Genomic DNA, 15,982 nt, shown 5'->3' on the forward strand with positions numbered 1-15,982 from the left:
TGATAATAAGCCCAACAGGGCTTTTGAGCGCACGCACTAAAATAAGCGTCTTCCTGAAAATATTTAAACGCAGAGCTGGAAATCAAGTAAGATGGCAAGAGGAGCACCATCTTGCTCCACACACCCCAAAATAATAAGACCTCCCCAAAAATAAGGCCAAGTGCTTATTTCAGGGTTCAAAAAATATAAGACAGGGTCTTATTTTTGGGGAAACACGGTAACACCAAATTAAATTCTGTGATTTTATTCTTGAAGAATATAGGGAAAGTATCACAACAGCTATTCAGAGAAGTAACTCCCTTTTTTCTACTTAGAAGAGAGAGAGAGTAATCCTAAACAAGCCACACAAGCCATGGACACAATAAGGATAGAGAGTCAGTCTGGTTTGATACCCTAGCACAACACTTGATTCTAAAAATCAATTGCACCAATAAGAGGAAGTTGCTAGCAGTCTAGCAAACCTATCCCCACTTCCAATCAACCAGCTACAACCTCCACCTCCATGTAAATGCAAAATGCATGCTAGTTCCAGCCACTGTAAGCATTAGTCTGCTGTAAAACTATAAATATATTTTCAACAGTAATTAGAATTAGCATTCTTATGTATGAATAGAGCATGATGAGTAGGTCAGTATCTGGACAGTTTCTGCCATTGACAGAAGGAGCCAACAGGCACAAACAAAGCATTAGCAGAACAAGTGTATCTCTAAGCCATATAGCAGCTCAGCATGTCACGCCAACATGCCTTATGACTTAATATACCTACAGAGAACGTGACCTCAAGATTTCATTTTTGATGGCAGGTCTACGCTTCAAGGTTTTTAAAATCCTTTACATGAATAGGTTTATATTTAAGGATTTATATAACTACATCAGACTATAACTATTGCAGCTGTTCACCCTTCATGTCATAGACATCAGTGAAGACAGTAATGGGATGATTAACATGGAGGCAGGGGACCAATGTGGTAATTTTAATCCCCTCGTTGTTAGAGGACTCTAATTAGGCAAAGTATTGGAATGTCCAGATAGGGGGTTCCAACATTTGTTACAAATTGTACGTCAGATGTTCGCAAACATTTCTTCTGTCAATGCTTCATAATTGCTAGAGGTCTTGTCAACTTACTTTAGATTATTTTTCTTTGTTCTACAAATTAAAACAAGTTCACAATATTCTGTGCAACTATAGGTTAATTTTCTAATATAACGGAGCCATGACATTGATGAGAGCAATTTTTTTTTCAGAGAATATAAATCACACTTAGATTTTCTCATTGTAGTTCTGCATTTGGAAAAATTTACAGTGAGGTGAAAAATTCTTAGCTATTTAAATATACATTTAAAGGATAAAACCACTAGAACATGCAATTCAGTGCCTTAACTTCTTTAACTTTCATCTGAAGAAAAAGAAAAAAAAATGGATCACAAATAAGAGTTCTGGCTTTATTGGTTTCTTACAGGATGCCTGTAAAATATCCCCACTTTCCATACTTATCAAAAATATGGCTGTGGATCAGAGGTGAAATCTACTTACCTTCCCTACTGGTTCGGAAGTGCACGTCATGTGCTATTTTGGACCCTCTGAGCATTGCAAAGCCTTCTGCACATACACAGAGGATAAAAAACAGGTTAAAAGCAGGCGGGCAGGTGGGCGAAGGCTTGCACTGCCACCGCTACTAATCACCCACTGCCGCTACCGGTTTGCCTGAACTGGTGCAAATCAGTAGCATTTTACCCCTGCTGTGGATTATATTCTCCTGGGAACTACCTTTAATCTTCGCTGTCCACCTTTAGAAAAAATAGCCAAGATGCATCTTTTTTACTAGGGCAATGTATGTATTATATATTTTCATGATTGTTAGCAATCAGAAATAGCAGCTGCCGTCAAGTTGTTTTTGATCCCTAGTAGCCACATAGATTGAAAGACAGAGTGTAAAATGGGGAAATAAATGATGTTTATTTTTATGTTTAATTTTTATCCTGCATAAAAATATGAAACCCTTTACTTGTATATGGTACTCGACTTTTACATGTAGCACCTTTTTTTTTTTTTAAAAAAGAATATTGTCACATTTACAAATAAATCTCATATACACCTGATTTATAGTATACTAAGCACTGGACAGACACTTTGGAAACTTCTCATGTAATAAAGATTCTGTACAAAATAACTTTTGACCATTTTGACCTCTCTGCAGGAATCTAAAATTCTGACAGATGTAATGTGAGAATCATGATTTCTGTAGCCTGGATCTAAAGGGACATTTTTGTGATGCAACGTTTTAATCTTAATGCAGGCAAATGTAGAATAGGAACTGATGCAGATGGTATAGGAAGCTCTCTTTAATCTTTAATTTTGCTCTCTAAATACTCTTGGAAATTTTTCCCTTCAAAGATATACATGTACAGTGCTGGATCTTAAAGCTCCAGGCACACATCTTGAATTTCCCACATTGGACAGCTCTTCCCTACTGGCCACATAAAGCAAACTTCTTTAAGGCTTCATTTGACTTGCTGTTGTGTTCTGAATGCAAAATAGGGGGAGAAAGGGGCAATTTTAAGCCAGGGGATTCTGTCCTGGAGTTGGCAACTATACATGTTTGTCATCCTTGAAAACAGTTTACAACCCTCCTCTGAAAGTTACTTCACAAGCTAGACCTGCAGTTAATCAGCACTGGCCAAGCTGTAGACATTATGGTGATTAATGGAAATTAGTTGAAGCAATAAAACATGTAAGATTAACTTTTAATTTATATTGATGAAAGACAGAGTCTCTGAGACAATTACTCCTCTAGTCCTTGGGGATAATAATTGCATGCAAAACAATCGTTACAGAATTTAATGGAACTCTGCATACTAAGTCCATTTTAAAATGTTCAAGTTGCTTATTTAGGCTAAAAATCCAGTGCCCGCACAGCTGTGGGGACACTTAAGTTCCACTGAATTAATTAAAAATTGATTTTCTGAAAGCAAAATTCTCTTGGGCTTGCTACATCACATATTTCTTGGCATCTTCAAAATGGCAATCATGGTAGCTTCATTTTGAGAATCTTATAGAAGAGTAATTGAATACATTTGCTCAAAAATCTTGGATACAAGCAAACATATTATAAGAACAGATGTAATACAAAGGCTAAGATATGAATGTGAGCCAGGAATGTATCTAGATTCAAATCTTATTTCAACCCTGTGACCTTGGCCAAGCTACTGTTCTCATTCTTTGTACTACAAGCTGATATATGGGGCAGGCAGGATTTATTCATGATTCAAACATGCAGATGGATAGGTAGGCAGGCTAAAGATGATATCAGTAATTTTCTTGGCAAATGAATCAGAATGAAGAAAATAATTTGATGTGCAAAATATAATTCCATGATTCTATAATCCCCTGTTGGCACCTTGACAGCTCACTTCAGAACCTGAATTTTACTTTTCCAGTCAGTTCATTTTTGTGGCAATATGAACAACTGGGCTCAAGTTTTTCAGCGCCTTTGATTCCTAATGTTCACAAATGACACTGGAATTGAAATGTCAAGCTGGCGCACAACAACTGCTGTTGGCTGCCTCAGTAAACTAAAATGGGCTGTCATAAAAGATTGGTACCTTTTCAAATATTTAATGTTATGCTATTGTATAAATATTGCCATGAAGAGGGAGAGGAAGCTGTGGCATTTTATTTCTTTCATTCTAAAATAACTTGGCAAGCCGGTGGCAGTTTGACTTGCCAAATGAGACATTTGCTTTAGAGAACTGATACCCTTGGAGGTAAAGTATTGCTTGCAAAGTTTAGACAGGCTCGCACAATTCTCTTTCCTTTTTAATGGAACATGCCTTTGACCTCCAAAGCCCTGTGTGGCTTGGCATCAAGTTATCTTCCAAGACCGCCATCTCCAGAACTGACCCATTTAATGTGTGTATCACAGAAGAAATTCCAAATAATCTCCCATTTTATGAGGCAAAGGGATAGAGGCTAGGAGACAACATTTTACTATCACAGCATTGACATTATGGAACAGGTCCAACCTTGGACATGGAATTAGCTCCCATTCTGACAGACTTCCAGAAAGCAATAAAATCCCAGCTATAGATAGATGTATTTGGTACTTGATTGCCATTCTGCTATTAGGTCAGGCGAATTATGGGGCCTGCAGCCAAGAAATTAAAAGACGCTTGCTCCTGTGGAGGAAAGCTATGGCAAGTTTAGACAGCATACTAAAAAGCAGAGACATCACCCTGCCAACAAAAGTGCATATAGTCAAGGCTATGGTTTTCCCAGTTGCAATGTATAGCTTTGAAAGTTGGACCATAAGAAAGGCTGAGCGCCAAAGAATTGAGGCCTTTGAACTCTGATGCTGGAGAAGACTCCTGCGAGTCCCTTGGACTGCAAGGCAATCAAACCCGTCAGTCCTAGAGAAGATCAGCCCTGACTGTTCCTTAGAAGGCCAGATCCTGAAGATGTAACTCAAATACTTTGGCGACCTAATGAGAAGGAAGGACTCACTGGAGAAGTGCTTAATGCTGGGAAAGATTGAGGACAAAAGAAGAATGGGACAACAGAGAATGAGGCAATGGTGAAATCTGGCTGGATCTATCTGGCTTGCGTGAACCGGCAGTGCTAGTGGCGGGAGGCTCCACCCACCCACCAGGATGTCATTACATCCTGTTTTTGACCCTCTGCGCATGTGCAGAAGAGCACACGCACACTCCCATGTGCTCCCTTTCCCAAACCAGTAGCAAAGGTAAGTGGATTTTACTGCTGGAATGAGGTGGCTGGATGGAGTCACTGAAGCAGAAGGCGTGATCTTAAATGGACTCCAGAGGATGGTAGAGGACAGGAAAGCCTGGAGGAACGTTGTCCATGGGGTCCCAATGGGTCAGACACGGCTTCGCAACTAACAAGAAAAATTGCCTTAGAATTACAATATTGTATTTAGGAACATCATTAATTTATTAGTCAAAGGATACATGGTGTTCTTGTTGCACTATTTACCTTGGAAAGTTTAGCTTATTGTTTACGGTGAATATTTTAATGCTTTTATATATTGAGGATTTTTTTGCTGGATTATATGTGAAGGATATTTTAATAGTTGTAAACTGCCTTGAATGGAAAAGAAACTTTAGGCATATTCATCTGATTGATAGATCAATCAATCAATCAATCAATCAATCAATCAATCAATCTGCACTGGTACTGGTGGTCCAATAGGAAAGATGCATAAGTAGAGATGCATAATACAAATCAGATAGGACGGGTAGAAACAACTGAGAAGAGATAGACCCTTAAGTAATTCAGCACACCAGAATCCAATGTAGTTTACAGTGGGTAGTATCACATGTGCCAAGAACCATCACATTTTGCACCAGCTGAATACTCTTCAAGGGCAATACCATGTAAAGTGCATTGCAGTAGTCCAGCTGAAGTTCGCAAGTGTATGAATGACATTGTAAGCAAGGCTTTCAGCCAAGGAATGAATACAATTGACACACAGCTTAAACTGTGCAAAAGTCCTCCTACCCACAGCTGACATCTGTTCTTTAAGCTGGAGCCATGAGTCCAGGAGGTCTTCCATATTGTCCACCAGGTCTATCTGGGGCACTGCCACTGCATCCAGAATCAAAGATGGAAGGTCCTGGGAACCTGGGGTCCCTCAGTTTTGCTTGGGCACTGAACTGAAACCTATTGTGTCCCATCCAGGCCCCCATACTCTCTAACCACTGAGATAGAACCTCCAAGGCATCACTCAAGTGGCTACAAATAAAATATAAAGCTGGATATCATCAGCACATTGATGTCACCCCAAACCACTGGATGTCCTCCCCAGTGGTATTATGTAGACGTTAAACAGGAGAGGAAAAAGTTTTGAGCCTGAGTCACCCCATAGAGGAGGGACAACTATCTGGATCTATGCCACCTATGTTTACTAATAATAATATATTAAAGGGAAAAATAATAGGCAACAATAATAGCAGACTTGGATGGCAGTGACAGGTTTATAACTTTTACTGGCTTTATTATTTATTGGTTTTATGAACATACATCATGATTATATATTTTTTCTCCTGTGTTATAAGCTGCCTATAATTCAAAGATGTATATAAATGTTGATAGATAATCAGGAATGCATTTGGGTGCATGCACATACCTGTGTGTGTTTGTACCAATATGTTTATATTATATACTATATATGTGTGTGTTTATGTTTGTGCATGTGTGCATGCGTTTTTGTACTGGTGGTAGGGTCTTGAGAAAAATACTGTTGTTTGGCTGTTGTTAATGAATGCAAATCATTAATGCATGCAAGTCTCCATAATGCCAAAGGTTCTTTTTCAAAAGGCCGCTGGACTTCCTTTATTTTGTTTGAAGACGTTTCGCTTCTCATTCAAGAAGCTTCTTCAGTTTTCATACACTTGTCAGTGCATCTCAGTATCGGTATATTTTTCTTTTATTGATCTTAACTTTGTGATTGTATTAGAGCAGTCATCTGGGAAAAGGGTATTAGACATCCTCCAAACTAAACTCAAGGGCAAAGTACGCAATTATCAGTGGTGGGTTTCAAAATTTTTTACTACCGGTTCTGTGGGTGTGGCTTGGTGGGCATGGCTTTGTAAGCGTGGCAGGGGAAGGATATGGTAAAATCTCCATTCCCACCCAACTCCAGGGGAAGGTTACTGCAAAATCCCCATTTCTGATCAGCTGGGACTTGGGAGACAGAGAATAGATGGGGGTGGGGCCAGTCAGAATTTTTGCTACCGGTTTTCTGAACTACTCAAAATTTCTGCTACCAGTTCTCCAGAACTGGTCAGAACCTGCTGAAACCCACCTCTGGCGATTATCTTATGACTGCTTGGGTGTCTGGTTACCTCCAAAGATCCTTATCCACACAAATCCCTCATAATACAGTTATGCCCTGTCCATCTATCCAATCTCAAGAAAATGCAATGGCTCCATTTTCTATACTTTTCCTCTTTTCACTCAGCTCATAGCACATCCTACACTAAAACTATTAATGCAAATCAAGTGTTACAATTGTTGCCCTCTGGCAGCTGACAATTAGCTATTGTCTATCTCTTTGCCACTTTTAAGGTGCCACGTTAAGCAACACTTTAGAATAGGATACAAATAAAAATGAAGGTGATATCTCTTGAGAATATCTAATATGATTTGCAATCATAAAAATAACAAATGAAAGTTTAGGCAGAATTTTTGGTTCACTGTAGATTTCTTCATCAATCATATGACAGGTTTCAATTTCCTTTGAGATCAAAACTGATTTTAGAGCAGCTAGTGATTACAGCAACCAAAGTCATTTTCAACATTCAGTTTTCCAAATCAAAGAATGTGTAGAAAAAAACATGCACATTAGAAATAAATGCAACCATGAACATATTTTTAAACAGTTGAATGGATAACTCATAATAGCAGATGTAATAATAAAACAAATATTCCTTATCAGCAAAGTGTACTGAAGGGAAATCACAAGCTAGCAATTTTATTTCCCAAAACAAGCCAAAGTTCACAAATTGATTCAGAAGGAATGGTTTTCCAAATAATCCAAGAGACTTGCCAGTTTAGTAACAAGTGTTTGACTATATTCCAGTCATGGTAAACGGAAAACCACCAGCTTTCTGTTACAAAATGTACCAACAAGCTATGCCTAATAATACTCACCGAGACTGGCAATTTATATGTTTGATATATAGCATTTCTAAAAATAATAGTAGACCGCTGTATTTTTAGCTAGGTAAACAATTCTGAGTTGGAAGATTGGTTTCATCTTTAGTTCAGTTCACGAAGAGGGGTACACAAAGCTAGACTGAAAACGCAGCTATTGGAGTGAAAATTCAACCAAGGGTCAAATGGATCACTTCCCCTCCGGATGCCTCTTGTGGCTATGAGCTGAGGACATATGGTACTTATTCTATCAGACTTTTCAGTGAGTTTTGACTAGCCCTGGATGTTTTGATTTGAGGTTGGTTTGACCTGGGTCTAGTTTTAGAGCACAGTTGTCACCTTGTGCAGCTTTGAAGGCAGATGTAGTAGATATATCATATAAAGAAAGCAAAAGGAAGAGAAGAGCTAGGAAAAGGCAAGAGCCAATCATGGTGGAGAAGGTTTAGAGCCACAGTTTCCCTGATCTCAGCAATGCAGATGATCTAGAGCAGTGGTTCTCAACCTTTATAGTGCTGCGACCCCTTTAATACAATTCCCCACGATGTGGCGACCCCTTTAATACAATTCCCCACGATGTGGCGACCCCAACCATAAAATTATTTTCGTTTTGAATTTATCGCACCTGAAGCTGTATTGGCTAGCGATCTGAACTGCTTTTGATTGCCTTGAGGACGGAGGCATTAAAGCGGAGACTCCTTCCCTATTAAGTTTATCATGCCTGAAGCCAGATTAGGCTAGCGATTGGGAGTGATTGCAGCTGGCTTGAGAGGGAGACATCAGAGCAAAGATTTCTCTTTTTTTTAATTCATCGCGCCTGAAGCCGAACTTGGCTAGCGATTTGAAGAGACTGCAGCTGGCTTGTGGAGTCAACCATTGGAGCGCGATTCTTCGACTCGCAAGTATACTTCCCATATTTCCGATGGTCTTAGGCGACCCCTGGCAAATCGTCATTCGACCCCCAACACGGTCCCGACCCACAGGTTGAGAACCGCTGATCTAGAGGCTGGAATTCAGTTCTTTTCCAACCTAGACGATAACAGATTGCATACTGAGCACACTAAGCAAAGGAGTTAAGTTCAAAGGCCTATAGCAAAATACTAAGTTATCACCAGAAACAGAAATGTAGAGTAAAAGCAAAACTTTTATTATCAAGGAACTCTAATTCTGAGAGGGTAAAATAAAAATGTACTTGTAACTGCTGTTATGAATACCAGAAGCCACTTTTCTTTCCTTCTTTTCCTTCTTTCTATTCTCTAGACAGAAAAATTATTAATCTTCTAAAAAAAAACTATTTTGGTTTTTTTGGTTCTTTTTCACTTACTTATTACTTTTCTTTATTTTCTTTAATTTTGTCTTTCGAAATTTGTATTGAAATAATACAAATTATTTACAAAATTCTTTTAATTTTTTTTAATAACATGTCCATGTTATATATTATTTACACACATACACATATACTCATACACACACACACACATATTCATTCATATATATATGTGGGTGTGTGGGTGTGTGGGTGTATGTATATATATATATACATACACACACAGACACACATAGAGAGAGATTGTTTCTTAATATCTAGAAACAAACTATATTTCCAGTAATCTTGAAGGCAGCCTAATTGTTATTTAGTGAAATAATACTAAGCCTATCACAGAATCTTATAGTTGGAAGAGATATTTTAGGATACTGAATCCAACTGCTGCTGAGTAGGATTCCAAGTGAAATAATCCCTGGCAAATCTAGAACAAAGGAAAACCTACCACATCTTGGGTAATCCATGCCATTATCGAACTGCTCTTATAATTTAAGATTTTTTTCCCCTAACATACAAACATGATTACCCTCCTATAATCTAAATTCTTTTTTTTTTTGTATCTTGTTCTCTGGAATGTTAAAAAAATTGATATTGCTCCTTCCTTCCTTCCTTTCCTTCTGTAGCACATTAGTAACTCAACTTTAGTTTGCAACCAATTAATTGTTTTAAGTAGTATCATTATCAGGACAGATAAGCCCTATTCTATTCCTGTGTGTTTGATTTTGTGGAAAAACTAAACACACTTTTCTATCAAATTTCATTTTATTATTTTTAATACATTTCAATACACAAAGGAAAAGCTGGTGAGATCTTGTTGTGTATGATCTTGTATCCACTTAATTGTCATGCTGTGTATTCACTCAAATGGTATGCTACCATTTAAGTTAAGTAGTTTGCTTATCAGGATATCATGGTGCACTTTGTCAATGCTTTGCTGAAATCAAGATATATCACATTTACTGCATTCTCACTATCTACTAAAGGAGTTTCCTGATAAAAATAAATGAAATAAGTTTAGCCTGAACAACATTTGTTTTGAAAAATCTATGCTTACTTCCAGTAATTGTGATATTATTGATTATAAATCAATGTTTATAATCTGATCTAGATTCTTTCCAGATCTATAGCTCCCCAAATCTTCCTTTTCTCCATTTTTGAAGATACTGATATTTGATCTCACCTGGTTATATGGCATTTTATTAGTTCTCCAGGACTTTTCAGAAATAATACATGAAGTTTCAGTCAATTCATAATCACATTCCTTCAGTACAGTAGGATGCAATTCATCTTGTCCTGGTCATTTAAATTCATTTAAAGACACTATATATTATCTAATCATATATTTATAAATTGAACTTGTATCTTACAGACTTCAGTGGGATCTTATAAATTGAACTTCCGGATTACTCTTGTGGAAAGGAATTCTCTTGCCGATTGTAGCACAGTAGCATAACATTATACAAAATTATATTTGGGCTAGAGATTTTGGAATATTGCTTCAAGAGTTTTCATCACAAGTTAGCCAATAATGCAACCGGAGTAGTATTAACTTGTAAGAACTTTATGATTTTATACCTGTCTTACATCCTAAGGCTGAGTTGAGCAAATGCCAACACCTTAGAAAAGGAACACTGGTTCCATGCTAGTTTCATTTTTTTAGGATTAAAAACTAGACAGTGAATATGATAACGGAGTAAACAGCTTCACTAAGCTGTGTTGATCTTGCACATACAGAGGTTGTTGTTTAAGATTAATCCACTTTGCTGCATAATGCCTCTGAAGCCACAGAACAGGCATGGAGCCATTAGAAAAATCTGGTAGATGTAGGTTGATGCTATCAAGAGCATCTTAATTGGCTACCATGCTTGGAAACCAAGAATCAGCTGGAATCTAGATCTACACTGCAAAAGAATGGTTCTGCTTCCAATTTCTGCCAATAAACACCCATTGCAAACAATTAATGACACAATGGTTTTTGCTTTATGAATACTGTGTTTGCTTAATGATAACCACAAAAAATGTCATAAAATTGGGTTGATCACGGGATGACCCATTTAACAAGTGACATGACTTATGACCATAATTCTGGGCTCAATTATGGTTGTAAGTCAAGGATTACCTGTAAGGAAAGGGGTGCCATAACTGCATCTCAACCAAATGTCTTCTACAACCTAGAACCAGCACTACGTTTCTACCCACACCTGATTCAATAAGTAAGCAGAGTCAAGAATGCAGTCTATAAAAGAAAGAGGGGACTATTAAACTACTAAAGACTTGAGGAAAAGCTGGATGTTGCACAAAAGTAGAGGGATCAGAGTCTGAAAGGACCAAGATTGTGGAACAGAGGAACAGAACAATCTTGAGTCAGATAAGTAGAAAGTGAGTGTTAAGTGTGGCCTGAAACTGCCATCAAAATGATTACTTTGCATTTCCCAGTCTGACCATAATATAACAACTCAAGTCAGACAGGTTTATTTCATTATATAGGATACAGTAAAATCTATTTCAAAATACAGTGGGTTTCAATTTCCATACCTATACCAATGCCAAACTACCATATACAGGTTGCCCTTATTTAACTACCACAATTGGACTGGTGACTCCATTACTAAGTGAGACACAACCACAACATTTATTTATTTATTTAGAACATTTATATGGCTGCCGAAGTCACAGTGAATCCAAGCATAAAACCCCAAATACAAAACCCAGTAATACCTCACTTTCATCACAGTCCGTTCACTAATTCACCTGTGGTCATTAAGCAAGATATCACATGACTGTGACTTGTGATTTTATTGTTGGCTACTCAACTGACTCTGCTGTTTATGTAAATGGTGATCACAAAGGTGCAAAAGGCAATCACACAAACACAGGATCCTGGGATGATTGTAATGCCTGTGGGTTGTGAACCATCCAAAACTCAATCACTTGAGTGCAAGGACACTGTAATGGTTGTAGGTCGACAACAAGTCTTAAGGTTACTTTTTCAGTACCATAAATTTGAATGGTCACTAAATAGGGCCATCGTTAAAAGAGGACTAATTGTATAAAAATAAATCCATTAATTATCCAATTTATTGTCAAGTGAAAACCAGTGGCCAAAGATGGCCATAGGAAAAACTCAACTATATTTCTTATGGCCATCTTTGGCCACTAGTTTTCACTTGAAAATAAATTGGATCATGTCAGCATGATTCTCTTGCTCAATCTTCATCAGAAATCATTCCCATAAAGTTCAGTGAGAATACAGAAATGTACATTGAAGTGAATATATAGCTTTAGTCTCAGCCTATTGTTGTAAAAGAGAAAATACCAAGAAGATATGAGAAGATATGATACGAGAAGAGAAAAAAACTTCACTAATTAGATTCAGGAATTTCCAAAAGGTATCTTTGTTATCACCTGTGGTTTGCACATTTGCACACATGCAAGATGTTTGGCATAAAGATGCAGTCCTAGACTTTTTGTCTCAAAAGGGTCAGGTTGCAGGTAATAGGAAGAATCTCTGCTAATGAAACTGGACAGCCACACTGTTCCTCAAAGCAGAAATGGTGGTCCCAGGGGAGAAATCATCTGATCTGTTACAACACAACTGCCTGAGTTTCCTGGCTGTTCAAAGATTCCAGACCCTCTAGCAAACCTCTCTTCTTCAAAGTCCGGAAGCATGCCTAAAACATAATGATTCCACCATCCTAATAACTCTGCATCTATTGATGCGCATATGTTTCTAAAAGAAACTCAGTTGGTGAACGGTCATTTTTTCCACTTGTCAAATTCTTTAGTTGCTTCAATCCAAAATGCAACTGGACTGTGAAGATGAGCTCAAGGCTTGTGTTCCAATAGTCAAAAGACTCAATGAATTACAGATAGTCCTTGCCGGTGACTTCTACATCAGTTGTTTCATCAGGTTGAGGCATTCATCTCATGACCAACATCCTTTCTTCCATTATAAGGCTTTTACAATTTACGGTTATATTGTAAGTTCAGTCATCCATATTCTGCAAAGTATATTCTAGAAACAAGATGCCGATATATTTTTTTTAGTACAAAGAGCTTCAGGTTGCTAGATTTTATTTTCATATACTACTCTTGGAGTGGCTCATAGAATCTCATACTAGGTTCAGAATGTCTGTCTAATATTATTTATGATGAGAAAGAGATGGGCAAGGAAAAAAGAATAAATTATGCAACTGGTTGGATAACCACAAAGGTACTCCCAATGCAAATGACTTGGCATACAAAATTAATTTATTTGTAGAGTTCCCATAGATGATTCCAGGCTTATAATAATACTAGTACTTACCAATAGAAAATACTAGTACTTACCAATAGAAAAAGAAAGCTTTGAATTCCAGTTGGCTTACAACTGATTTAACACAATCATTAGAGAAACACCTATTTGGTGAAAAAGAATATAAAGAATATGAAGAATGACTAAATGAAAACTGTCCTGGCAGATTGCCAAGAACAGACTAATAGACTTGACCAATAGCTGAAGTTAAGAATTTAAGATTTCTACCAACAAAGATTTACTAGGACTACTACTCCGGAGGCTGGCTGAACCTCTGTTGGATAAAATAGTACCACAACTATTGCAACCTGCAAATGTGGAAAGTTTCCCCAAGCGCCAAGTATAGATGTGGCATGCAAGGTATTCTACTTGTTTCACCACCCCATTTCACAACAAAGAAAAATCCCAATTAGAACTAACTGAATCAATTTTGAACTCCTAAAATATTGACCATATAGTGGTTCAACGCTCAGCATGTATTATGCTACCAACAAATGCCCACTCAGCTTTGAAAGCCTTTATAAGTCATTATCTCATTGCTCATATCAATATTGGATCACATTCACATCAATGGACTCTCCCCTCTTTTTTAATTTTTAGAGTGAGATTGCCCTGAAGATTTCAGGACAACTCTAAGAACTTTAAGAAAAGAATTTGGACCGCCTTCCAGAGGGTATGATGCAAAGCTTGTCTATTACTACTGACACCCTCACCTCTCCCTCCCAATTCTCAAGCCCTCAGGACCTGCTGTAGCCTGACAAACTGAACTCAATACATCACTTTATCTGCCAGCATGGAAAAAGCAGGGCAGGAAGCCATGCTAGGTTGACAGCAGGCAGACTCTTGTTCCTCAGCAGGACAGGCTCTGAGGTTGCCACCTGCAAAACCTAGATTGACAAGAATGACCCAGTAGTTCCTACGGTAGGAAAAAGGCAGCAATACAGTTCTTCTTCAAACATGCAACTTCCCACCCCAACATGGCTGTGCTTCTTGTGAGATGCTTCAAGCAGCCGCAGAATAGGTTTGCAGTAAAACCAAGCCTACGATCTGTCTTCACGGCAATCTCAGTCTAGCTAATATTAATTAGTCACCTTAGTGGCAGCAAACCATCTGCTCTGCTCCTCCAGTAGTATGTTAGCATTTACTGTCTGCTTTCGCTGTTCTTGAGCCATATTCAGGCACTAGTAACATAGCGACCATCTGAGCCATGCTAAAAATACTAATACACTTGCTAAAATAAAACAAGTTGGAACATGGAGTATTGCAGACTCCATAATATAGAGCAACAGCATTTAAAGAGGCATCCAAATATGGCTTCAGGCAATGCTGCATATTAGAAATCAATAGTTATATCTAGGAATAAACATACACACACACACACAAATTCTCTCATACATATAGAGACACATATGAATATCTCTGTGTATTTGTATATGTATATACAGAGATGCCTTTAAATGCAGGAACATTTAAGATTGTATTGTATTGAACATTTATTGTAGCTTTACCCCGTAAGTGACTGCTGAACGTGTAAGTGCATAGGCAGCAATCTTTGCTACATACTTGCATGGCTTGCCCTGCTGCATGATGCTCAGCCGCATACATCAGAGCCACCACACTAGGTAGCCGCTCCGGCAGTTCTCCAGGTGCTCACAGTAAAATGCAGAAACACACCCACTGCAAATAATTCCTCAACAAACAGCATTTTAATGCAACAGCCTCCACCAAACAAAGCAAAAAGAAATATCTTTCAATAAACCAACATTAGTGATAGATTTAAGCTCCTATAAATAAAAATAAATCACGAGAATATTTAGGAATAGCCAGTTTTCTTTTCTACAGTAGAGAAAATATCGTTCCCTCCATAGTTTCTGGGTCCATCAGAAATACAATTATTATTTCCCATCACAACCTGCATTTTCAGTAACCATGCACACACGCTGAACAGAACTGCAGATGATACAGCCTCTCCACCCATGCTCTCCCCATGCTAGCACCATTTGCTGACCTGTGTGTCAAAGCCATTCTCAATGGAACTACTCTTCTTCCGAAGGAAGCCATCACCTGCATTCTCATGACCGTTCTGGGATTTGAAGGGGATCTGGCTGGCATAGGATGACTTGTTCACCTCCACCTTATTCCCAAACTTCAGGTAACAGGGCTGTGGTACGGTTCTCGCAGCTGGAATGTGAACAATGGGACTAGCAGTATGGACAGGTTTAGGTAGTCCGGATTTCATTTTGGAGGCTACCAGGATGGCTGGCATTTTTTCTCCTTCTGCTTTGTCAATGCGTCTCTGTCACAACAGCAGCAACCAAGGAAGAGGATGAAGGCAGGTTTTGCAATCTGGCAGGCTAGCTTCTTCCCACCCACTCCCTCCCACCCACCCACCCACCCCAAGAAAAAACAAGCAGTGGAAAACGAAAGAGAAGGGGAAATCTCTCCGTCCAACGCAACTTCGTCTCAGTAGCTGTCTCTGTCTTTCCACCTGTTTCCTTGGGTTGGTGTAGCTTCTCCCTCAATTCTCAGCCAATGTCTTTTTTCCCTTCCTCCTCTTCTTCTGCGGACGCTGGTTCTTTTCAGCAGCCACTTTATTAATAATATTAATATTATTATTAATATTATTATTAATATTTTTCCTCCCCTCTTCCCTTGAAGATGGGAGACTTTAACTCGATTCTCTGGTCACTGGAAC

At 38.3% G+C, this 15,982-nt stretch overlaps 1 protein-coding gene across 2 annotated transcripts in view; it reads right to left on the reverse strand.

Moving 5' to 3' along the window:
* Window positions 1-15,643, reverse strand: part of NAV2 (neuron navigator 2) — a 321,401-nt gene extending 305,758 nt beyond the window's left edge. For both annotated transcript variants that reach the window (XM_058161305.1, XM_058161296.1), the window contains exon 1: window positions 15,296-15,643. In XM_058161305.1, the coding sequence (XP_058017288.1) occupies window positions 15,296-15,553 (258 nt within the window). In that variant the 5' untranslated portion in view covers window positions 15,554-15,643. The remainder of the gene's footprint in view (window positions 1-15,295) is intronic.
* Between the last annotated feature and the right edge of the window lie 339 nt (window positions 15,644-15,982).

The sequence above is a fragment of the Ahaetulla prasina genome, chromosome 1, assembly GCF_028640845.1.
Source record: "Ahaetulla prasina isolate Xishuangbanna chromosome 1, ASM2864084v1, whole genome shotgun sequence".
Lineage (NCBI taxonomy): Eukaryota > Metazoa > Chordata > Lepidosauria > Squamata > Colubridae > Ahaetulla > Ahaetulla prasina.